The 27,265-nt window shown below is 31.7% G+C and overlaps 1 protein-coding gene across 3 annotated transcripts; it reads left to right on the forward strand.

The window, feature by feature from the left end:
- Positions 1 to 72: 72 nt before the first annotated feature.
- LOC141663777 (SKP1-like protein 21) lies at positions 73 to 18,362 on the forward strand. Of its 3 annotated transcripts, none has more exons than XM_074469593.1 (11): positions 73 to 215; positions 933 to 1,325; positions 8,809 to 8,906; positions 9,749 to 9,967; positions 10,349 to 10,546; positions 10,651 to 10,764; positions 10,868 to 10,952; positions 11,291 to 11,424; positions 11,549 to 11,694; positions 17,166 to 17,259; positions 17,938 to 18,362. In XM_074469593.1, the coding sequence occupies exons 3-11, from the start codon at positions 8,871 to 8,873 to the stop codon at positions 17,941 to 17,943; spliced, it is 1,032 nt and encodes a 343-aa protein (XP_074325694.1). In that variant the 5' UTR covers positions 73 to 215; positions 933 to 1,325; positions 8,809 to 8,870; the 3' UTR covers positions 17,944 to 18,362. The 3 variants fall into 3 exon arrangements, with proteins under 3 accessions (XP_074325694.1, XP_074325695.1, XP_074325696.1); XM_074469594.1 differs by having other exon boundaries at positions 8,809 to 8,903; positions 17,938 to 18,361; XM_074469595.1 differs by lacking the exons at positions 73 to 215; positions 933 to 1,325; positions 8,809 to 8,906 and adding an exon at positions 10,178 to 10,229 and having other exon boundaries at positions 9,881 to 9,967; positions 17,938 to 18,361.
- The last annotated feature ends 8,903 nt before the right edge of the window (positions 18,363 to 27,265 follow it).

Below are 27,265 nucleotides of genomic sequence, written 5' to 3' on the forward strand. Positions count from 1 at the left end.
AGTAAAATACATTCTTTTCCAAAAAAACTAGTATATTTGATAATTTTCTTAAACTAAATAGAATTTGACATGAATCATAAGTGATAACTGTACCGGAAAACAAGATTGATCGGTACCTCCGCCGGAGGGACATAGCTCCGGCAGCAAAATATGGGCCCCACACAACTAACTCAAGCCAGCTTATCTCCCACATCTCCAATAGATACAAAATATCTGTATGTATTCTCTTTAATTTCACTTATTTTGATGATTTAACCTAATTTTATTTCATACTTTATCATGACTATTCTGCCCTTTCAATGCTCATATTGGTCAAGTATTTAGCTGAATAAATATTTTTCAGGACTTTAAGCAAGTACAATTATCGAAATTAGAAGCCTATTTGTGTACACACCTATTGTTAAGTTTTAGAAGTGACTGAGTTGTTAATTTACGGAACTCGATATAACGTTCTGATTCTAGAATTTGAGATGGTGATAGAAAGGAAATTCGCGATAGAGGAGCTCTGTTTGTAAGTTGTTAAGTGTTTATTATTGCAATGTTTGACGAAATATAAATCTAAAAACAGATGCAGATTATAAACAAATATTAGAATATAAAAATTAATAAGAAAGAATACTACGAGTTACCAGTGCATGGCGAAGGGTATAAGCTAGTACCAAGAATTAGTGATAAATAAGATCAATGTTTTATACTAGTATCTACGTTTTCAGATTGTCAGTAATCTATCTAGCAGTCAATTCAAAATGACCTGAACCGAAATATCCTTGTGATATATCTGTTGGCATGCAAGTTTAGTTTTCTGGTTGATACTTTATAGTGCATTTTCATTGTCATCGTTTTTAGTTCTTACTTTTGTTTTTCTATGTATATGATGGTACTAAGATTATTATTTATATTAAATATTCTTTTGTTTTTTTGTTACAATGAAGGCGAGATGCATGTTCAACAAAGAAACTGACCTATCTGGCTATCTATAATGGTCCACCTACCCCTCCCTGTACTAAGTGATATCATGCTCTCATGCTCTGTTAAATTCTTTTCCGGAACTGGCATCTTCATCTTCGTTGGTGTAGTTTGCAATTGGAAACCAATGCTCAAATGGACGGTCTCATGGATGCTCCATTGCTGTAGTTTGCAATTGAAAACCATAGCCCCATAGATGGTGTAATGCATGCTTCATTCTCAGTTTTGCATGCCATCAGCCCATCACTTGGAAATCTTATCGGCAAATATTGGTATATCCGTTCCTGCGCGTGTATGTAGTCTCGATGTCACAGAATTGGTGGGATGGCAAATTGATGGGGGCATGACTCATTAAAGCTGTAAGTGTATTTCCTTCGTTCTATACAGGTTGTGATTCAGTGTAGACCTTGGTAGCTTATACTGGGGTTTTTTCTAAAATCTTTTAGTCATTCATGATTTCAACTGATGTTTTTTTGTGTTTTCACGATTTTTTTTATATATATTTCATTATTGATTGATTTGATGCTGCCTGCGGGTGTAATTGGTGTTTTTTTGGAGGTTTTACATTAAAAATATTTAAGAAGTATTGTTTTTAGTTAGAAAAGTTAGTTGGCTGGTTTGTTGTTATTGATTAAAATATTTTTATTTATTTAGTTATTTTATTGAATAGAATGATCGATCAAAAATCAAACCAACAAAATTATAAAATTTCGGCTATAATATTGTTAAATATCAACAGCAGTTATGACTCATCAGCAATCATATGTCATTAAGATATATTCTTAGTTTCTCATATAATCCGAAAATAATATAGTATAGAAATATTATAAATCTGTTTATTTTTACATAAGTTTAAATAAATTATTATGTAGATTTGTTTTAGGGAGAAAAGCAAGAGCATACTAAAACAATTCCCACCACTACTAACTAGTCCTTGTGCTTCAAAAATTTGTAATCATTGTTTTTATATCAACAAGATTTCATGCCTTTGTTTTTCTTCATAAACATTTTTGTTTGCATGTTTTAATCATAGTTTCCACTTTCCAGGTAAATTAATTGGCACAGGTAAATTAAAACCTCTGTTATTTTGGTTTATTCACAGATTTGATTGTCAATTTAATTAAAATCAGACTATGTATTTTTGGTTGATTTACAAATTCGTTTATAAATTTTAAAGAGAAATACTGTGTACGTCACTAGGTAATTTAGGTTAACTAAAATTGCATATATATTAAGTTTTCTTGGTTCATATTCATAATTCATTGTTAATAATACAAAAATTATAGATCTAATTTTGACCCTCTTTTAGCAACGTCAGCTTTTGCCTTTCATAGTTTCTGCGCTTTTCGAATGTGTCACATTTTGGAACCGCTTTTTACTCTTTGAAAAAAGTTAACATGTCTGAGTGCGACAAATATCGTCATACTTCCAATAAAATAGTTGAGGCCCTTATTTTTTAATCATTTTAAATAATTATTCCCGGCCAAATCTACCTCTGTTTGACATATCTCATAACTCTTAGACTTGTTTAATTGGTAGGAACCATTACTTGAAAACTCTTTTATTTTATTTTTATTGCAATTTTTGATATAAAAAAATAGATAAATTATGCAGTTATATACTCTTTCTCAGAATGTAATAAGTTTATATACAAGCAGCAATAGTGTGATTATACTTTTGTACTTTTGTATATACACACTACACATTAATTAATATTCTTATATGAAGAAAGGTAGTTTAATCAAAGAGAGAGAAACAAGAGTTTATTGGAAGAGGTTCCAAAAATACATATTCCAATTATTTATCTCAGGATTAATAAAAAACCTAATTTATATGGTTGATTTGCATGTTCTATATGTCTTCTTAAAATTTACTGGTATTAGTTTACTTGGGTTGCACATGGAATGCATATTTGTATAGAAGATAGGTTGATAGTTGAGATATAATGTTGCGTGTTGATGTTTTATTTGAAGTAAGGTTAGCTTTTGTTGTGCATTCGCTCTTTCTTATGTCTAATATGATGTTTGATGGTTCTAGTTTCAACTACTTAAGATTAATATACAAAGTAGTGAGTAAAAAAATGGTCCTTTTTGTTGCAATTTTTTCCCAGCTCTTCAAATTTATTCTTACTCTTTTCGTTTTTAAACTTGCTGTCTTTTGAAAGTGCACAATGAAGTTCGTATAGTAGCAAAAAAATTTCTTAGTCAATGTCAATTCTATAATTTAAGTACCCACACACATATACCTCTGATAAAGTTTAGATCCTCAACCTCCAAGAGGATAGGTTATGCGCTAGGCTAAGCCTTGTAGAAAATAACTGTGGACACCGTGTATGTTAGTGTATGGAGAGTAATTATAAAATTGTAAATTTATTCATTGCATGTGCTACATTTTTTAAATGCCTTGCATCTTAACATGTGATGCGTGACAAGGGTGGGACAAGGGAATATATGGCCTATCTCCGCAGAGGATTAACTAAAACACACAAAATTCCGCAGATTCAAATCATAATATTCAACTCTATTCAATAAATAAGATTACAATTGTTTATATAAACTTCTATAACTTAATCACCAAGTAAGATCCTCCTAATAAAGGAAGCAAATCCTTTTTTATTCTGAATCATAATCTAGAATATTTCTACTTATATATATATATGACATAACTATATTTTAAATAACAATTAAATCTATTTCTAACTAACAATATTAAATGCATACAAACTAGTATTCTAGTTTTTTGTTCCGCTTCATTCTCCTCGCCGTTGAAAATTACTTGTCCACGAGTTTTAGAATACTTGAGATTCAACGAACAAAGGGATGACTTGTCATAGCACTTGAAGACATCCAATTCTAACTCCATAGCAAGATCGCAGGGAACAAGACGCGAAGAATAAGAGTTTTTTGTGGTAGTCGTGCTCAATATGTTGTTGAATATGTTGTTGATGCCTACAAAATCAAAGTGCTCCACTATGATGATGTTTGTTTTCTTGCTCACAACTTCAATTTTAGGCGCAATATCCTCATAATGTTGTTGGGTAATAGGTCATAATGTTGGGTAATTTGGCGGTATTGGTACTTTTTCTCCATCAACATAAAGTTTCACGTTCTTTTCACCATTAGGTTGATTTTGAGGAGGAGATGGAGGTCTTTATGGTGGAGAATTATGTTGCAGACCAAGTTTACCTATAATTAATTCGAGTGTTGCTTGCACATCTTGCATTTGCAAACTCAAACCTTCAAATGTAACTTCCAAATTTCTTAATTTTGAATTGTTATTCTCAATATACGTATCAAGAATGTTGTTTACTTCGTCAACATGAATTATTATCAAAAAAACACCCGATTTATAGGTTCTGGAAAATTTATTATTGTTTTGCAAGTTCTAGGGTTTTGTTTCTGCTCTTCTGGTGGCTACTGGAGCAACTTCTGGTGGCTTCTGGGAGCAGTTTCTTGTGGCTGGCAGTTGCTAGGACAGTTTATGATGGCTTCCGTGATGTGTTTGATTAAATTCCTGAAAGACAAGATGGCTGGGCAGTGATTTTTCATGCGTTTGTAGGTTAATTTTGGTAATGGAATGGTTGGATATGGTAGTTGGTTAGTGGTGCGGTTGGTGTTTGGGTGGAGGAACAAAGGCTCTGATACACGGACACTCTCTGATACTACTTGATTGGGTAAAGGGTTAAACAAGGGATAAATGGCTTATCTCCGCAGAGAATCAATAAAAATACACAAAAATCCGCATATTCAAATTATAATATTTATCTCTATTCAATATATAAGATTACAATTTTTTATATAAACTCCTGAAACTTAAACACCAAGTAAAATCTTCCTAATGGAGAAAATAAATCTTTTTGTTATTCTTTACCGTAATATACTAATACTTATATATATAAAACTGTATTTTTAATAACAATTAAATCTATTTCTAACTAATAATATAAAATAAATACAAACTAATATCTAATTATTTGTTTAGCATCACTATGCAATCATGTAAGGAATTTAATTCTGAAATTTCCATTGAAAATGATGAAACTTTTTTCTTGACGCATTTAAAAGTCATATGTATTATTGATTATGATGTCTAAACGAATATGCATTTTTTTAAGTTTCTCAATTTTTTTAATATACATATGCTTTTATCTTTAAGATAATAAAGTTAGACATATGTCCTAGTAACTTTTAGAAATACAATTGTGTAACCGGGGAATCCTATTCTCAAGATTTGTAATTACTCCCTCCGTGGCTCCGTCCCAATGAATTCTTAACATTTAAAATAGAGTGTTCGACACGCATTTTAAGGCTCTTATTTACTCTAGTTACATAAATTATTTTAAAACTTTTTTTGTTTGAATAAAAATTCAATGTTCAAATTTTTATTCAGAAAAAAGAAAATCTTAAAAATTAGTTATTGGACTATACTAGATAAGAGCCTTAAAATACGTGTCGAACTTTTCATTTCAAATGTTAAGAACCTACCGGGACGGAGGGAGTACAACTTTACAAGAAATATTGCCCATGATGATGGGATAAACTTACTATTTGTTTTAATTAAAGTTAGGCCCATATAAATTTAAAAACTGAAAGGTTACAAGTATATCATAAAGAGGCCGGTTTTATTAGATTTTTACTTTGTTAAAAATAATGTTTATTATGAGAGAAAATTACTGAATGCGTAAATTTGAGGTAGGTCTGCTAAAAGGTTAAAAAGCCAAAAATTTAAAAGGTGACGTAAAATGTTATATAGAGATGAAGTCCAGTCAGATACGGTAGAATATTGATAAATTAAAATATGATAAATGAAAAACCTCGATGAAAATAATATTTTTTAACGGTCCCCCCATAATAGAAATAAGTTAATTTCGCCTTAATAAGTGACGAAATTCTTGGTCTCAGATATATTCATTCATCGATGTTCAACTCATAGCTAATGTATCTAACACAAAGCATGAAAATTAATGAAGGCTTACAGTTAAATGGAAAGTAACGGAAGACAAAAGAACAATTATGACAAGTGGGTCCTATTCGTCTAGAACTTATGATATTAAGGTACATTCTTAAGGATGGAAAATATAGATCACTTCCTTTGATTTAAGCACTTAGTAACTTTTTATGATGAGCGACAAATTATAATAAAGTTTACATAAAATAGACGGCTATACAAGTAACAACGACAAGGTGATGTTCCATTTTTATGTATATACTCGCTTATAACCTGCGAATGCACATGTTTTTTTCTTAAAAATTTTAGTTATTAATGATTGCAATTGATGTGGGTGAAATTGATGCTTTTCGGTGTGTTTCACGAAGATTGCAATTGATGCGGGTGTAATTGGTGTTTTGGAGGTTTTATATTGAAAAGATGTAAAAAGGCAATGCTTTTTTAGTTAGATAAGTTAATTGGCTAGTTAGTTCTTATTGATTAAATAATGTTATTTGTTTAGTTATTATATTGAATAGAATGACCGACCGTAAACCAAAATGACAAATTTAAATGTTTCGGTTTTAATGATATTGTGTAAATATATTGTATATATGTATATTTGTACATATGTTTAAATAAATTATTATGTAGATTTGTTTTAGGGAGAAAAAGAAGATCATACTAACGCAATTTCCCCCACTCGTTGCCAACTATTCCTTGTGCTTCCAAATTTATAATCATTGTTTTTATATCAACAAAGATCTCGTCTCTTTGTTCTCTTCATATATATTTTTTCTTTGTTTTAATCATATTTTTATGTTAATTTATTGGTACCGATAAATTAAATCAGACTATGTATTATTAGTTTATTTACAAATCTAATTATTAATTTATTTAAAATCAGACTGTATTTTTGATTTATTTACAAATTTGTTTATAAGTTTTGAAAAAGAAATATTGTGTATGACAATATGCAATTTGGGTTATCTAAGATTGCATATATATTAATTTTTCTTAGTTCATACTTTTTGTTAATTAATAATACACAAAATTATAAAACAAATTTTGGCCCACCTTTAATAACGTGTTCTTTGCCTTGCATAGTTTATGCGCTTTTTGAACATGTTGCTTTCTGAAACCGCTTCTTACTATTTGAAAATGTTAAATGTCTGAGTGGGACAATATACATTCACGAGGAATGTTCCTTATGGCGGCAAACGTCGCACTAATAAGACCCACTCTTCAGAAAAGTTTCATCATCATATAATACTTCCAATAGAAAGTTGAGGGCCCTCGCTTTTATTCATTTTAAATAACATTTCCCGAGTTTTTTTCCAGCTAAAGCTACCTCTGTTTCACGTATCTCATAACTCTTGGACTTGTTTAATTGGTAGGACCCGTGTCTTTAATTGGTAGGACCCGTGTCTTTAAATGGTGGGACCCGTTTCTTGGAGACATTAATGTATTCTTTTGCATTTTAGATATAAAATAAATAAATTACGCACTTACAAGCTGCTTGTAATGAGCAGCAATAGTGTGACTATAATTTTGTTCTTAGTATACAGACAGCCATTGATATTCTGATATAAAGAAAGGTAGTTTGATTTGAGAGAGAAAAAAGAGTATTTTTGGAAGAGGTTTCACCACACATACATATCCCAGTCATTTATCTCAGGTCTTATAAAAACGCCTAGTTTTTATGGTTGATTTGCATGTTTTATATGCATTCTTAAAATTTATTGGTATTAGTTTACTTGGATTGCACAGGGAATGCATATTTGTGTATAATATATGTTGATAATTGAGATATCATGTTGGTTTTGATGTTCTGAAATAAGGTTAGCTTTTGATGTTCATTCACTTTTCTTATGTCTTATATAGTGTTTGATGCTTCTTGTTTCTATTACTTAAGATTAATATACAAATTAGTGTGTTAAAACATTGGTCCTTTTTGTCGCAACTTTTTCTTAGCTCTTCAAGTTTAATTCTTTCTTTTTTCCTTATTTAACTTGCTATTTTGTGAAAGTGCAATATTTTTCTTAGTCAATTTCAATTCCAGAATTTTAATTACTCACACACACATGCCTCCTATGAAGTTTGTATCCTCAGCCTCTGATTGCCAGGAGAGGTTATGCGCTAGGCTAAGCCTTGTGGAAAATACCTGTCAGTTGTGGACCCCGTGTGTATAGTATATATTCTGTTCTCATAGTAGTAGCTTACATTTCTCCCCCTTTTTCAATTTAATTTACATTTGACTTTTTTGCACGTATTTTATTTTAAGGTGTTAAGAATAAGATGTAAAAGGTAATACTCATATATGACATTAATTTTTATTGTAAATCTTATTTTTTTACACCTGAATATGCATGTGTAAAAAGTTAAACATAGCTTAAATTGAAACTGAGGTAGTACTGGTAGTAGCTCCACTGAGGTAAATGCAATCTGCTAAAGATTTAGTCCATTAACGTTTTGTCAATTTTAGTTATAGATTATAATTGTTTATACCAAAGTTGTATTTTATAATATAAGTATATAGTTTAAAGTGTGTCGAGAGTACTAATAAAATAGAAAATTTTGTTCACTGCATCTGTTACCTTTCTTAAATGCCTTATTCCTCTCTACCTACTACCTACTACTATGCAATCATGTTAAGAGTTTAATTTTGAAACTTCCACTGTAAGTGATGAAACTTTTATCTTGACATGCATTTAAAAGTCAAATTCATTAAAGATTATGATGTCTATATGCATTTTTCAAGTCTATCAAATTTCTTGCTATTCATATGCTTCAAGATAGTTAAAACCAATGCAACTATTATCTGTCTCATTTAGTAATCTCTATGTCAATCTCCAGTACAACTTTTTGTTCATATATCTAAATTTATTTGCTCACTTAAATCTTCTTGTAACACAGGTCACATCTAAATAGTAAAGTGAAGAGAACAAAATCTATTAGACAACCTTGTTGCCAATACCATGTCTAAAGCTGAAAGAGAAGTGAAGAAACCCGTGGTAGTGTTGTTTTATGATCCCTGTGCATTCTTATTTTGTCCGATTTAATATCTTATTTTGTCCAATTTAATATGTTATCTTAGTATTTCCCCTCTTTATATAATTTACTGAGAAATTAACAGAATGACTTTCTTTGATATCAGTGACTTCTGTTTTGTATCATTTCTCCCTCCGTCTATGTTGTTACGTGATTGAATGTTTTTCAACGTGTAGTGACAACTGGCAATCTTAAAGCTTAATACTTAATAGTAAAAGAGTTTTATTTTATTTAGCAAAAAAAAAGAGTTTTATTTTTTTACTTAATATTCTCAGTTCAGGGCTGTTTTTGGTTTTGATTTATTGCTCACTTTAAGAATTTAATCTCGTTTTTATAAGGGTTAAATAGTGATTTTGAAAATCTTTCAAATCAATTACCCTGAATTTTACTTATTTAATTTAAAATCAGGGGTACAACAGAAAAAGTTTTCTATAACTTCTTTGTTCTAATGAAAAGCTGAGACTGGTTTTTTATAATTACAAAATCGTGCACATATGTTCTTAAGTTAAAAAGAACACAAAATAAGTGATTTGTTTTGCTTGTGTTGCTAATAGATACAAATAATTTACAAAACTATAATACTGTGTAGTGATTGCCTATTTTTTTTTAATGTTTACTAAAATAGAAACTTTTTGATTAAAAAATATAATGTGGCTCCATGGGGTACCTAACATTCCTGAAGTATTTGTGTTGCAAATGAGATCTCATGCAGCATACATAATCTGTCTTCGCTGCCATAGAGTTTGTACTCTGTACCCTAAATTCATATGGTTTTATTCTTATGATATTTTATTGTGGATTCTAGACTATGGAATCCTGTGCATGGATTCAAACTGCTGACGGTTCTGTACAAGAAGTGGAATGTGAGGTTGCACTAGCATGCCCCAGAATTCGTCATGAAATGGAATCAGGAGCTCGATATTCGAAGAACAATCCTATAACACTACCTGAAAAAATTAAACCTACTACTTTGAGTTTAGTGATTGATTACTGCAGATTTCATGCAGGACGCCACTCCCTCCAGGTTAGATATAATTGCTTGAAATTTATGATTGGTAATGGTATGCCATTTCTTTTCTTGACTAAGACTGCTGTAAAATCTTTTGTACTTCTCCCAACTGTAAGACGACTAAAATGAAAAATGCAACACAAAAAATCTAGTTCCTTACATCAGCAAATAAAATTAGAAGGGGGATATGAAAAGTTCATCTTTAAAAGGTTGAAAAATGTGCAGAATTTAAGGTTTCAGGTGACTCTTTGAATTCAAAGCAATGACCAGTAACTATGTAAGCAAGTGAATACAAAAGAATTGATTCCTTTGGTATATATTGTGGCAGAATTTCCTCTGCAATAGCATGAGGGACATCAAAAATTTAAATTTTAGAGTTGTTTTCTTTTTGAATAGGCACACAAGAATTTTAATGAAAACTTCCTCCAAAGGGATGCAAGAATTCTGTTGGAGTTGCTTAAACTTTCAAGCCACCTGCAACTGGGAAAACTGTCTAAGGACACCAAAAATGCACTGGCCGAAAAGATTTGTAATAAACCTACTGAAGAGATATGCCGTATGCTGAACCCATATTTAACTGAGGATCTTTCAAAGGTTTTCTTCTTGTAACCAGCATTCTTATTGTCTAATATCAAGTTGTGAAACATATTGTGTTTTCTTTCTTTTGTTAATCTAATGTTGATTAAGCAATTGCGCAGGCCGAAAAGTCGAACTTACGAGAGTGCCCTAAATATGAAACACGAACGAGGCTACGTAAGAAGTTCTACTCTAACAGGAGAGAGTCATTAGTGAAGAATGTAGAGCAACTGAAGGTGAACTTTGAACGTTTCATCTGATAAAGATTAACTGAGATTTATTCAAAATTCCATAGTTCTTTTAAAAATTTGACTGTTGATTACTTTACTATAATGATAGGACTTCTTGGCTGGAGTAAACCCTAGTCAAGATAAGGATACTCGTGAAGTCGATGATCTCGTATCATTTGTTAATGGAGATGGAGGTACCTTCCTTTCTTCACCCCTTCATTTCTAGCATGCAAACCTTTTTTACTGGCTTAAATAATATATCTGAAGCTCTTTGTGTGCTACCTGGGCACACACATCACAATAGACAAGCATGTTTAGTAAAAAGTAATGGAATTTATATATGGTGTAATTATCTTATGGTATCTTCTTGTGATGCTTTTGGTACTCTGTTAAGTCTGGATGGTTGTTTGGAAAATGATGCTTATAATTGCATCAGAGCCTACGGTTGCACATTGTAATTTAAAAGATGCTAAGGTGCTTTTGCTTTTCATTATGCAAACTCCAGAATTAATGAGTTCCATTACTTTGGCAGATACCAAAGGGGTCAAAACTACAAAGGAAAAAGATAAACATAAAAAGCAGGAGCAAAAGGAAACCTCTTCCAGTAGTGCTGCTGCTTCTACTAAAGCCTCTACTTCAAAGAAAGTCATTGAAAAAAATGATGAGGTCAGCCACCTGATATCCATTGTGATATTGTTGGTTTTTTATTGCACCTCTTTCAGTAACATACTGTTTAGTTTTGAGCTAAATTATAAGTACCTAATAAAGATGAACATTGACATTTTTCTAGGATATAAATGCAACGGATTCTGCAAATTCTAGTGGTTCCAGCTCTAATACAGCAGACCTATTGGGCACACAAGATGAAAGTTGCAATGTCAAAGAAGACACATTTTATGATAACTTGGATCCTGTGAAGGATGCAGAGACTACTAGGTTAGCCTGTTAATCTTCTAGGTCTTCTAAGCATAATTAAATTAGTTATACCCGAAATTACATTTTGCCTTAGTTTTCTCTGACTGTGCCCCTTATTCTTATAAATCATGTATTTTTCCAAATTTGGAAATTTCAATTAATCCTGTTGACAGTACTTTTGTCATTTGCAATCTATTTGGATCTCATACCTTAAGATACTTATTTTGGGAGCTGAATAACAATTTGTCACTACACATGATTGATTGGGCTACTACGGAGTGGCTAAGTCTTTTATAAATGCTTCATTCCTGTGTGGAAGATGTAATATATATATATGTGTGTGTGTCTGTGTGTAAGTAAGTGTTTGTGCGTGTTAAATTTTAGATTTTTAAGTCTTCACCTCAGGAATAACTTTGTTTTTTATTTGGTGGAACATTAAAAAAGTTGACTTCTAGTAAGGATTCATAGGTTTGTAATCGGATTAAGTAGCGAAGTGGTCACGGAAGTGACGACCATATATCACTTTAGTCACTGATCCCAACGTGGTATTATTTAAATCGCGGAAGTCATTATAAATATCAAACATGTAACTCTAAATATGTACTCGAGAATTAAAAATTAGTTTTATGCCATTCTATACATTTATCTTGAATGCTACGGCAACCAAATGAAAAGTTATGTATTCTAGTATTTTAGATAATATATTTAGATTTTTAAAAATTTATCTACTATTTATTTTTAAATTTATAGCTATTTTATTTGATTTAAATAAAAAATAATTAGAATATAGACTTAATCAAATCTAGATAAATTATCATAAATACTATAATCCATAACTTTTCTTTTGGTTGCATTAGCATTCAAGAAAAATGTGTTGAAGTTCATAAAAATAATTTTTAATTCTCGAGCACATATTTAGAGGTATCTGTTTGATGTTTATCATGACTTTAGTAATTCAAATGATACCCTGTTGAGATTGATGACTTAAGTGATATATGACCTTCACATGAGTGATCACTTTGATATTTAACCCGTTTGTAATTTCTTGCAGGTAAATGATGAAAATAGTTCACTAACAAATGATATAAATGTATCATAAAGACATTACAATTAGCTAGCACATTAAGTAGGATTGCCTCCGGTAATCATTATTATATTTGTATTCTTGTGTTTTGCCCAATGAAGCAATACCAAAATAGTTCTTAATATAGGTAATGTCACAATTTTTGAAACTCATGTTATTTGGAGAAAGTTAACATATGTTATGTGAGCCAATATTAAAGTTTTAAGGGATTGTGATCATTGAACATGACACAATTTTGACCGACTACTTTTGCCCATTAGTGCCTATGTCTAAATAGAGGTTAGTGTTACTTACCGCTAGTCTTAACAAATGTTCTGATGATTTCTTAAATGTCTAGTCTTTATGCTGTTTTATACATTTATCTTCAAATCTACCTAGTATACTCAATACATCATATAGTAGATGTTTACTTCATGAAACTACTTGGAAGTGTTGGATTGATTGCTACTTGCATGTTTTTGCTTTTTGCTAGAGTCAGCTCGGTGTTTTGTCCACCGGATATATAGTCATTATTCGATGTTTTAACAATATATCTGCCCGTTGGCTTCTAGAGATTTTGTTATGCCAATATTAATCCGATTCTTTTGATCATACTCGGAATTGAATTTGTATTGGTGATTATAAGTTACAAAATTTTGATAAAATTTAATTTTTTTGCCTCAGAAGTCAGAACTATATATGGTCAAGGGGAGATCTAGGTTCCCATATCAAATCATCACTTTCATCCGTATATCTTTTTTGACCCTTCTCTTATCATCTTTTACTCTGAACTAAAACATTCAGATTGACTACTACTCCCCCTTCAAGCAACGCTTTAACTAGAATAGCTATATGAATTAGACGTATTATCTTACTATGTAAACCTGAAATTACTAATGTTATAATATCTGGTCAATTAACAAAATTGACATTACCCATAGTATTGGGTTCTCGTTACATATACTTGGAACACGCCTATTGAAGGATTTAACCGTGAAATATTAGGAAAACAGATTTCATCCATCCGGCAGAGAGACTAATATGAAACAAATTTTGTTGGATGTTATTTACTATGGAAATTAAATAAATTTAAAATGGTAAAGCTTTTTTCCAAGAAAATGTATACATACCATTAAAGAGGTTGAACTTAAGTGGGTTACACATCCTACAGTGGATAATCTTTGTCATTATAAATTATTCCAACGAGAGTCTATTAACAACCCTTTGGACTTTTTTTTTCTTGAAGGCTATTTTTTCCAAAACAGAATCTAGGTGTCGTTTAGAGCATTTAATATTTCATTACATGTTTCCAACATTTATAAACGCAACAAAATGAACATTTTTTTAATGATATATTTTAAATAAGTTTTTAATTTATTTCTCCTGAAATTTGATGCAAACTCTCAAAATATGTACACACTCGTTATAGCATCTGTTTATATTCATGCATTATCATTAGAATTTCATATGATGCTTCTCCATAATTTTGACCCTTTCTTTCACTATAAAGTGTTATCTTTGTTTACTTTATCCTATAGTTCTTTTAATTTATTGAGTCAAAAAAAAATTGTTCTTTTAATTTATTTTGCTTTTTTCAACAATTTATCTATAATATTACGTTTTTAAATAAGAACAAGTGCTTTATATGTATATATTTTTTCTATGAATACCTATTTGCTTTGTCTTCCTTATCATTGATAAACTTTGTAAATTTGACAACCAAGGGTAGTAAGGGAGAGAGGGGTAGGTCCAGAGTATGTTTTTATTATAATAAATTATTGTGTATCTTACTAGGATTCAGTTTAATAATATAAATATAGCTCTTCATCTTCTCGCCCGGTTATTTTTATTCTTTGAAAAAATAAGCGGGTGAGAAGACTTACTTAAAGACTTGGAGGCTGGAGCACATGGTGGGGGTGGCACGCACATGCCTCAATGAATTTGTTTTTATTTGAATGGTTATATGAAATCCCGGCTTTTTGCAACAATGGTATGCAACATTCTCTCCTTGCCCCCAAATCCCCAAGGCTGGTCTCTTTTTTCATCAGTATTTGTTTTGGTGATTTTTTTCTAACAGAAGCTGACTGGGATAAAACCTAACGGATCTTAATATAAATTTTAAAAATGTTAAGCATGTGCTTGACTGGTAGGAAGAATTCAGAGAGACAATAGTCACATACAAGACACAACACACACTTTTTTTTATGTCAGTCTTAGACTTTATTCAATGTGTGATGTATCATAATATTTTTAAAGGAAATCATATTGTAATAGTTGATGATGTATATGGATTGTTTTTAAAATTTAACATAAAAAAGAATCAAAAGTAAATATCTATATCCAAATTAACTGGGTTTCTATGTTGGATCAAATTTATTTTGGATATCCGAAATTAGAAAAAAAAAACGGATTCAATCGGTGTATATATATATATATAATATATGTATATATGGTGCCCGTAGGAGGTTTACCTCCTGGCTCAGCCATTGGCCGGAGCTTTCATGGTCGAATATGAAAAGATGTATGGTGACTTCTTGGATAACATTTTTTTCATCACAATTGCTGACAAGAAGATTTTCATGTTTGATTTTTATGTCATTGACTCGATGTATTAAACTTGTGATGATGTCGTAAAATTTTAATGGACCTCTGTAATTTTTTTAGTACAGTAGTATAGAATATATAAAAATATTAAATAAACTTGTGAACATGATATAGTAATTTAGTAAACTTGTTTGACTTGTACTTTATGAAGTTGTAAATGGACTTCCCAAAGATTGCATAAATGTAAGCGCTACTGCCCTAAGATATCAGATCTTGTTGAGGTGGCTTTTGTACCACATTCGTCTTGAAGGTGAATCATGCCTTGTTTCTTAAGTGATAACACTATATGAAAAGCTAAAATGAAGGGGAAAATACGGTATACATTCTTTAGACGCATCAAATGTGAATCAAATAGTACTAACAATTCAGAGATACACAGTAAAGATGAGTTATAGCGTGATATTTTTTTCTTCAGCAAGTGGCATGCTATGTTTAAACCTTATGTATTGCGATAAGTTGCCATTTTACATAGGCTTTATTGAGATGCATTAATGCTATTTGCCATGCATATTTTAGATTCATTTCCTTAGTGGTATCTAGCTCACTCCCTTTCCGGGTGGTCAAGGGTTCAAGTTTTGTTGAAGGCAAAAGGGGACGTGTGAGTTAATTTAAATAAGAAAAGAAAATATGACATGTGTGTAGGAATTATAATGCAAATAGTGTAAGCATGTAATTCTTAATTAGGTGGACTTTAATGTGAAACTATTGGTATGCTTGCAAGACCTTTCCTGTATAAATATATATAATGTACTATATTTATTTATTTATTTCAATCCATGTGCTCATTCTTTGTGTGAAACCGTCCGCGCACTGCGCAGAAAAATTAAGTTTAGCTTTCATGTGGCTGCGTCTCTTTATTTACTTACTTACTACTTTTAGCTCAATGATCTTGAATATATGTAGTATTTTTGAAAATGATATTTTTGGTTTGGTAATGGATCTTTGAAACTACTTTTGTTTTTTTTTTGTGATAAAGTAATCAGTCTTTTTCATATGAATTCCATTTTGTTAAATCTTTATTTCGGCTTCATTTATTGTAGTTCGCCATTTTTGTGGTATTAATCCTTACCATCTAATCTGAGATAAATTGTATTAATATTGACCTCTTAACCAGTTTTTCCATTGTGTCATTTTCACACGCATTGCGCATACCCCTGCACACAAGGAAAAACAAGCTCACATCCACATACTTGTTCTTGAACAGTTTTCTATGTTTGTCTCTTTATAAAGAATCATGATATTGCATCTTCTCAGATAAATTTCATATACTGAAACAACAATTTTTTTTAAATGCTCCTGTCAGCGTTTTAGTGTTCCACTTTTATGTGCCATATAGTTAACCAGGTCTAGAATGCTGCATGCGCTCAAAGTTGTGCTATTGTTCTGCTCTCAGTTCTGTTCCGGTCACATTCCCGGCATGTGATTTCTTGTCAGTTTGATTTCGACAATGATATATTGTTGTTCGATGCTTAATGATAGGGCTCTGAAGTGCGAGTATAATTCTGCACCTCATTAGCATTCCTTTAGAATATTTGTTTATTTGAGGGTTCACTTTAGTATCTATTTTATACATTTATCTTTGTGAAATTATTGCAGCTATTGTTTTGCATGCTTATTAGAGTAGTTTCAGTATGACTTTTTATATTATCAGCTTCGAATGTTCTACAACCTTTTTTCTTTTTAATATTAGCTTGCTCTTTTGTTGGCCGTTTCAGATTCAGTAAAACGCAAGAGTGGCCTTTCTTCTTAACACTTTTGAAAGCTAGCATAATATAACCTTTTACCTTTTTTTGTATGGTTACTTATTTGTTCTCGCCTTGTGCAGGATGGTAGAGGAATTAGCTCGGTTACTAAATTTAGATCCTACTCAGATATATGGAGACCCGGAAGTAGATTTTCATGTTACAGATTATGATAAGGTACAAATTTATATTCCTTCTTTAAGTTGTGCAATAATGTTTGTTAAATTTATACATGTAACTAGTATATGAAGCATCAGTTCTAATTTCTAAAGAGAGATGCAAATTTAGAATCGATGCATCGTATTTATATAAACATGTATATATGTTTCCATTAAATTTATTATATTTAGACATGTATAAAATTTAACATGCTCATGATTGGTTTTGAAGTAAATAGCGTAAATATATTTTGTATTATGACACAGGATTAAAGACCTGAAAATAGGGTGAACAACAAAATGACTTGTGTTGTTCAGAATCTGTTGTATTTTGTTATCACACCAACTAAGTATTGCCATATAACCCTACTTACCTTGTCTTTTATGCACTAATGTTATTTCTTAAATCATGTTTTATTCAGTCATTGTTGCATCTTAGTATCATTGGTTGTGCATAGAAAAGATAATCGAATAATGCAAGTTAAGTTGGATTACAGATTACTATCATGTAGTCTCTAGGAGGATGCACAAGTATCCTTTAATTTGTTGTTTACAGTTCCCCTTTTAATTTGATATAATAATTGAACCCTTACTTCCATTATATATTTATTGACATACTCGCTCCCTAAGAACTTTTGGATGTTTTCATCCTTGCACATATTTCACTTATTTATGTAAACTATGTTTGGATGGACAGGAGTAGGCCCTATTGCATGATCGGCTGTAATCCGTATTTGTCAAGATTTTCCTGAGGATGGCTCATGTGTACTAAGTGCTTCAGACTTTAGAGTTAGTATCTTAGGTTGGGAATACCTATAGACTATAGAGTTAGTATCTTAGGTTGGGAAAAGCTTATGGTGAATGATTTTCATTGTAAGATGGTGGAGATTGGTTGTGAACTAGTCGTATATCTTCTGTTCATGTGCCAAGTATAGCTGCTCTTCTGTCTCGAACGGATGAAGGTCATTGTAGAAAAAGAATTCATTGTGCTCAAGCCCAGATGTACTTGTGAGTTAAATTCTTCACTTTAATGAATAGTTTTTAAGTGCAATTCAGATGTGCAAGCTTTTTAACCTTATAGTGCATCGCTTAAATATCTTAAATATGTTTGGTTGATTGTTGTTTATACTAGGGGATGAGTATTTAGAATGCTCTTTTTCTATGCACATTTTTTACAGTTATATTTAGAATAAAATGTACATAACTTATTTTAGACTCCCTTATCCAATTTATAAAGGCCCTTTTTGGAACCGTTTTTTTCAGAAATGCAGTTTCCCAAACTTATCTAGCCAAAGAATTGTGTTTGGTAACTGCCGGAGAAGTTGATTTGCGGAGAAAACAGAAACAACATAATTTCCCTTGGCTTTTTTAATATTTTTCATTATCAATTTTCAGCATAATTTTAAGCTATTAGTATCGTAAAACATCGCGCCACTATATGAGAGAAATACGAGGCACAAATATTTTTCTTAACCTTACTATTCAAATCGAAAACTGTGATTCTGTGAATGTATAAACTCTCCTATAAAGTAAGTACTCCCTCCGTCACTTACAATTGTTATCGTTTCTGGGAGAGTGTCCGGCACGTATTTTAAGATGAATATAAAGTATAGTTATATAACTTTTTTAAAAAAATTTTTTTCTGAATAAAAATAGAATGCAGAAAAATAAGATTTTTAAAAAAAGTTAACGAACTATACTTTCTCTTCATTTTAAAATGCGTGCCGGATACTCTCCCAGAAACGATAACAGTTGGGAGAGACGGAGGGAGTATATTTTTGCCATGTAGTATTCGCATGCTATGTCAGTGTCAAAGTAGGTACAATGGACAATTATCAGTTCTTTTACTTGGAATTCTCTGGCTGGTCTTATATTTTATCTTTTTACCAGGCTTTTATGACAAGACTATAATTGTAATCTGCTAATCTCCGTAGAGCTGGTAGCCGATCCTTTTTCTTTTGTTTTTATGTTTCTCGTGTTATTTCTACTTTAAATTTACATGAGCAAATGTTACGGGTGTTGGCCCAAATGTCACTATTTGGTGGAGAATGATTCTCAATATCACTTTTGAGAAAAAATGACCTCAAGTGTCACTCCAAAGTGGAGTGTCGGACAACGTTTAGAAAATATGTGGAAAACGAAGATTTGTGCTCCGTTTCTGTGTTTTTTTTACTTTTTAATTGAGACAAAATGGCATTGGGCCCGCAAGAATTGCCTCAATTGATTAATGAGGGGATAACTATTATCATCGGTTCGAATCGCACGAGAGGAGAATTTATAATTATGCATATTGAGTCAGAGTCTGTCGCTTAAATGCGGTTTACCTTGATTCACGTGGTTTGCGAGCTATTGTGTGAGCCCGTTGGATTTACCCACGTATTTACCTAGTGCGCACCCGAAGAGTAGCGGTTACGGGTTCCCTACGATAAAAAAAACGGCATTGGAAGTAGTGTTTTGATAGGCAGCGTTTTTTGAACTTCTTGTTTTAATTTTTTTTAATTTTTTTACCCCAAATATTAGATAATATTATTTTTTCAAGCTCAAAATTTTATTGTAAGTGGTGTTTTGTTCGTATTTTATTAATATATATAAATATTTAAATATTTTTAAAACTCAAATTAAAAATTGGTGAACTCTAAAATATTAAAAACAATTAATAATTACAGTTTGGTTCCTGGGGTTTAGGGCCTAAACCCTAAAACCCTAGATTAACCCCTAAATCCTAAATCGGTGTATATTTTATTATTTTTTTTAATATTTCTAAAACCTAAAAGGGACTGTTGAACCCTAAAATGTTAAAAAAAATATTAAATTATGGCCCACTTTTTAATATTTTAGGGTTTACCAATTCCCAATTTAGATTTTAAAAATATTAAAATATTTATATATATGAACAAAATACGAACAAAACACCTCGTAAAATAGCGTTTTAAACTTAAAAATACAAGATTATCTAGCATTTTGGGTAAAAAGTTGATAAAAAATAACAAAAACGCAAACTAGGTAGCGTTTAGGCAAATATTGTTAAAAATATAATTTGGAGTTACGTTTTGATTTTAAAAAAATTTAAAAAGAAGGAAAAATGGAAGTTGAAACTAAGTTTATGATGGTAGAAACTTGTTCTCAGGTTGCGTTTTGACTTTTCAAAAGTTAAAAATTTGAAAACGAAATACACACTTACGTTTTTAGTTTATGTTTATAAACGACAAATGATATCAAGTTTTGAAATGACATTTACGATCATATTTTCCTAAAATGATATCCGGGACCATTTTTCTCCAAATAGTGAAATTTAAGATCTTTTTTCAATTGATACATAATAGGGTAGTTTTTTAAACAATCATAACGATCAATTGCTATTTTAATTATACCTTGGAGTTTGTCCTGTCCATGATCTAATCACTGAAGTTACTGGAATATTTCCTCGGGGATGTTTGCTCGTGCCCCGCAAGACTTTAAATTACTCTAGAGATTAAGTTTCATTTTTCGGTTTTTCTATAGTATGCACCTGAATGCTAAGCACAAACCCGCATAAGTTTTACTTGTCTTAATCGGTGAAATGCATGAGTTTTACTTGTTTTAATTGGTGAAATTAGTTTAATCTTAATAGACACTCCCGCATTCACACCAATTCCACCGATAAAAACAAGTCAAATTTATGAAAATTTGTGCATTAAAGTTGTACAAGTTTTCAACTAAACCCCAAAATGTGGTTGGTTAATGTCCAACTCAATATATGTCTTCATATCGTTGAAGAGTATAAGGCCTCCTAAGACATTAATCTGGCATCAAAGACTTTTAGAATGATCGGTTATTTAATATGATATTAATTGAGATATTTCCCTGTTATCTTAAAATTTAAGACTTGATTGATTACTTAACATACACCAAAATCAAATTTAGAGCTATAAAATTATACAACAATCTCAACAAATAACATGATCTAAATTTTACAAAAAAATATTAATTATCAGATCAATCTATATAAAGGAGGATCACGAGTGTCTAACGCGCGTAGTACCCCAAGGCTCTTATTTTTCTATCCTAATTTCTCTATCTTTCGGTGATTTTATGTGTTTTTTATTCATGATCAAAGAGAAAATCAAAGGTTCAGGATGCAGGATGCAGAGGAAAGGTTTGGTCTTTTAGTTCTTAACTGATGAGAAAATGGAAGGTCTTCTTTTGTAATTTACTCATATTTACTCCTATTGATTAAAAACCGACACATTTAGCAACTGTGTAAACATGAGATATCTACATGGTTCCATTTCAATCTCTCAATTTTGTGCATTTCAATATTTATGTGCCCGTTTGACAAATCTTAAAATAACTAACTTATGACTTAAAATTAATAAGTGACTTAAAAATGATAAGTAAATGAATACTTATAAGTTATGTAAGTGTTTGGTTAATTACTTATAAATCAGAATTTTTTTTAACTTAAATGAATTAAAATAAATAATTTTAAATATTATTATCTTAATTCATGACTTTTAAATTAACTTAACATTTAAAAACATATATTTAAAAACTAAAATTAATAAAAAGTGAAAAATCAAAATAAATTGAAAAAAAGTACATCATTACTAACATTCAACTTATAAGTTGTAAATTCGACTTATAAATTGGATCGACAAACAGTCCGAGATAAGTACTTACGGGCTTATAAGTTATAACTAACTTATAAGTCCATACACAAACCTGCCCTATATTTAATGTACACACCTATTGTGTTCCGCATTTGGCTCATCTGATCCGGTGGCAGAGGCAGGCAATTGGGCACTTGGCAATGATGCACTTCTCAAATTTTTAACGTTTCGGGGGCACATAAAGTAATATTATATAGATTAATATTATCAAATATGCGAGCATTATGTAAAATTATTTATACTTTTTTGAAACACACGGAGGCATAGGCACCCAAAGGTCTCTACGTGGCTCTGCCTCTGCTCATCTCGTATTCAAATTCGTTATCTACATATGTCTACAGATATGTTGTATGTCAGTTTTAATAATTTTTAAACAAAATTAACAAAAACAGCTAATTTCGTGTCTTAACATATGTCGCCGATGGAATACGCAACTCACAAAGAAGTAATTCAGTTACATTTTTTACAAGTGAGTATTTACCAAAAATATACATCCTCGATAGGGGTATTGGATAATATATTAAATTTAAATATCCAATCTGCAATTATCATTAGAGTAATCTGTTTGAAATACAAATACACTGTACATGCATCCATAAGTTGGCCATTGTACCTATTATCACTTCCAATCGCACAACAAAACAAACATGGCGGTGATATGATGGAGGAGAAGACCACTTTCTCATCTTAACTTTCCTAAGCACCGCCAATTCTCCTAAAACTCTGTATAATTCTTTAATATTCTACTGTAATGTTGTGGGTCATTCGTCCCCATCCACCTCTCTCTACATATTATATATAGGGCTATTAAAAAAGAAACACCCTTAAAATAAAAACTAGAAACAAACACAACCCAACATGAATTTTAAATACAAAACCCCTTACATAACTCTTACATGTAGTCTCTTATACACAACACACATAATTCCCTCCATTTTAAAATTAATTTTTTCTGTCATTATAAGAGTTTTTTTTAGATTTGACTTCACTGTATTTTTGTACATCATTCAACGATCAGTATAAATACCATATGTGCTATATTCCAGCGATAAATCACTAATTATACTTACGAGAATCAATAAAATTTAGCTAATTTAACTAATAATATAAAAGAAACAGAGAGAGATATTGAACTTTGTTGGGCATGGTCCACTTATGTGGGCTATGGTTTTATTAAGCCCAAATAAATAAATGAAAAAAAAATACAGGAAAAGGTCCGAGAGCAAATATCATTAGAGTTATCTGTTTGAAATACAAGTACACTGTATACGCATCCATAAGTTGGTCATTGTACCTATTATCACTTCCAATCGCACAACAAAACAAACATGGCAGTGATATAATGGAGGAGAAGACCACTCTCTCATCTTAACTTTCCTAAGCACCACCCATTCTCCTAAAGCTCTGTATAATTCTTTAATATTATGTTATAATGTTGTGGGTCATTCGTCCCCATCCACCTCTCTCTACATATTATATACAAGGGTTGTTCAAATAGAAACACCCTTAAAATAAAAACTAGAAAAAAGCACAGCCCAACATGAATTTTAAATACACAACCCCACACATAACTCTTACATGCAGTCTGTTATACACAACACACATAATTCCCTCTATTTTAAAATTAATTTTTTTCTGTCATTCAATGATTTTTTTTTTAAAATTTGACTTCATTGTATTTTTGTACATCATTCAACGATCAGTATAAATACCATATGTGCTATATTCCAGCGATAAATCACTAATTATACTTACGAGAATCACTAATATTTAGCTAATTTAACTAATAATATAAAGGGAACAGAGAGAGATATTGAACTTTGTTGGGCATGGTCCACTTATGTGGGCTATGGTTTTTGTTAGGAATATGTGTATTAGTTTGATGATAAGTTAAACAAAACACTTAAGTAGAAATCTAGTGTTTGTAGCCTCAACGGATAAGACCATCTTGGCTATCCGTTGAAGGAGTAGCTTTACTTAGCAATAAGTTTAGTATTGTAGCACATTTCATTCTCTGGATTCAAGTTGTAATTCTTAGATGTTGTAGGAAATTATCAGTCATGTTGACTACTAATGGATATGCAAATAGGAGGGCTAATTGTAAATATTTCATGCCTTGTAATTTTGTATAAGTGAAGAAGTATCAACGGATATTGAAAACATTCAACGGATAAGAAACAAAGCTTCAACGGATGTCTCTAATGCTTCAACGGATAATATCCATCAACGGATAAGTGCTTCAACGGATAAAGACTTCAACTGATAATGCATCAACGGATAAAGCTTCAACGGATAAAGCCTCAACGGATAAGGCATCAATGGATGAAAGCTTCAACGGATGCTTAGTTCATTAGCAGTTGATAGTGACAATTCACAAGCTGACAGAGGCACGTGGGTTGACAGAGACAAACTGGAATGTGGAAGCCTCTAGGAGGAATCAAGAAAATGCAGCATTTCCATTCTGATGCAAACAAGGAAGTATTCAAAGATTCACAGATTATCCCAGATTACATTGGATAGAGAAATGAAGAAGAAACATGTGAAGAATCTTTTTATTTGTATTTTACAGTCTTGTCTTCACTTGTAAACTTGGTGATATATAAACCAAGTAGCAGCTAGTAATTAGATAAGAATTTTCCTGAGCTGTTTAGAAATATCCAGAGAGAAAATCATCTAGTTTGTACTAGGAAGCAGTTGTGATTTAATTCTTTGAATCACAGATTTTCTGAAATAACACATCTCTGGTGGAACAACAAATCCACCAGAAAAGTTTTTAAGTTCTTTGTGTTCTTTACATTTGTGTTTGAATATATATCTGTCTGTATTAGCTTCAAGCAATTCACACATTTGTTCTCAAAAACACTTAGCCTTAGAAACTGCTCAAAACTTGAAAAAGTTTTGAGATTTACATTCAACCCCCCTTCTGTAAATCTCATTGTTAGTCCACTGGGAATAACAATTGGTATCAGAGCAAGCTCTTAACATTCAAAGAGTTTAAAGATCTATTCTGCTAACATCATGAGTAAGAAGGATATTGGTGTAAAGATTCCAATCCTGGAAAGAGATAATTATCATCACTGGAAAGTGAAGACGCATTTACATCTTCTCTCTCAAGATGAAAGCTACATCAACTGCATTGAAAATGGTCCTCACATCCCACATAAGGTGGCCACAGCTGCTATTGCTACAGTTGCTGTTGGACAGTCTATTCCCAAGCCAAAGGCAGAATGGACTGTTGAAGATATTGAAGAGGTCCACAAGGACAAGAAAGCCATGAACATTCTGTTTAATGGCCTGGATCAAGATATGTTTGACAATGTCATCAACAACCAAACTGCTAAGGAAATTTGGGATACTGTGCAGCTTATCTGTGAAGGCACTGAGCAAGTTAGAGAAAACAAAATGCAGCTTCTCATTCAACAGTATGAATATTTTCACTTTGAAGAAGGAGAATCATTGAATGATACCTTCAACAGATTTCAGAAACTATTGAATGGATTAAAGCTGTATGGGAGAGTGTACCAAGTCAAGGACTCCAATTTAAAATTTCTAAGGTCTCTACCAAAGGAATGGAAGCCTATGACTGTTTCTCTAAGAAATTCTCAAGATTATAAGGACTTCATACTTGAAAGATTATATGGAATTTTGAAGACTTATGAACTTGAGATGGAGCAAGATGAGCTGTTGGAAAAGGGAAAGAGAAAAGGAGGATTAGTTGCGCTTGTAGCTGACAGTGAAAAAGTTGAAGCCAGGAATGAGGAAAAGACAATGCCAAGTCTCAAAATTGGCATAAGCAAATCAGAATCAAGCAAGGGTAAAGAGCAAGTTGCTGAGGATGAAGACAATTCCAGTCAGGATGAATCTGATGATATTGATGAACATCTGGCCTTTCTGTCCAGGAGGTTTGCAAAGATGAAGTTCAGGAAAAATACAAAATTCACTAAGCCAAACAAACACATGGTGGACAAATCAAAGTTCAAATGTTACAACTGTGGCATTAGTGGACACTTTGCAAGTGAGTGTAGGAAGCCAACTTCTGATAAAAAGAAATTTGAGCAAGTTGATTACAAAAAGAAATATTTTGATTTGCTCAAACAAAAGGAAAGAGCTTTTCTCACTCAAGATGATTGGGCAGCAGATGGGGTCAATGAAGATGATGATGTGGAATATGTCAACCTAGCCCTGATGGCTAATTCTGATGAAAATGAAACTAGTTCATCAAGCAACCAGGTAATTACTACTGATCTCTCTCAGCTTTCTAAACATGAATGCAATGAAGCCATAAATGATATGTCCAATGAATTATATCATTTGCGAGTTTCCCTTAAATCACTAGCCAAAGAAAACACTAGGATCAAAGAGAATAATGTGTTTTTAAGTGATAGGAATGCTGTGTTAGAGAATCAGGTAATTGAGCTTGAAAAGATTAAACTTAAATGCTTGACTGTTGAGAGTGAACTAGAAGAAGCTGTTAAGAAAGTAGAAATTCTTTCTAAACAGTTAGAAAGTGAGCAAGAGGTAATCAAGGCCTGGAAAACATCTAGGGATGTTAGTGTTCAAATTGCCAAGGTTCAGGGAATTGAATCATTTTGTGAGGATGCTTGGAAGAAAAACAAAAAGGAGTTAGAATTAATTGATGGATTGTCAACGGATGTGGAATCAACGGATGATGAAAGTTATCCGTTGAAGGAAGAAAAGGAGCATCCGTTGAAGGCTCATCAATTAAAACAGGCAAGTAATTTTAAAAATAAAAACCTTAATAAGAAGAATGATTCTACTCTCAAGAACTTTGTCAAAGAAGGAGCTAGCACATCCAAAGATGCCAGTAAGGTGAATATAGGACACATGACTTTGGATCAGCTGAAAAATAGGCTTAAGTTGGTTGAGGATAAGAAGGAAATTAAAAGAAAATCTAAAAGAAATGGGAAGGTAGGGATTAACAAACATAACAATTACACACCTGATAGGTATGCTCCTAGAAAAAGCTGTGTGCATTGTAAAAGTGTTAATCACCTATCTGATAATTGCAAATCTGTTAAAAATGCTCCCATGCCTTCAAATCCCTCCATGCCTAACATGTCTATGTCACATCTGCATGCTATGCCTGTTATGTCTCATCAGAATCCTCATGCACATTTTGTAAACATGCCATATATTAATAATCCTTATTTTACTGCATTTAGTATGCCTCGCATGCCATACAATATGCCTATGTGGAATAACATGTTTGCACAATCTATGCCTTATCAATCAAATGTGCTAAATGATTCTGTGACTAACCCTACACTTCAACCAACCACATCTGAGATCAAGGTTGACCCAAAGTTACCTAAGTCAAAAGATGCAGGAGGAATGAAGTCTAGGAAAAAGACTAAC

Source organism: Apium graveolens, chromosome 6 (genome assembly GCF_009905375.1).
Source record: "Apium graveolens cultivar Ventura chromosome 6, ASM990537v1, whole genome shotgun sequence".
In the NCBI taxonomy this organism is placed as follows: domain Eukaryota; kingdom Viridiplantae; phylum Streptophyta; class Magnoliopsida; order Apiales; family Apiaceae; genus Apium; species Apium graveolens.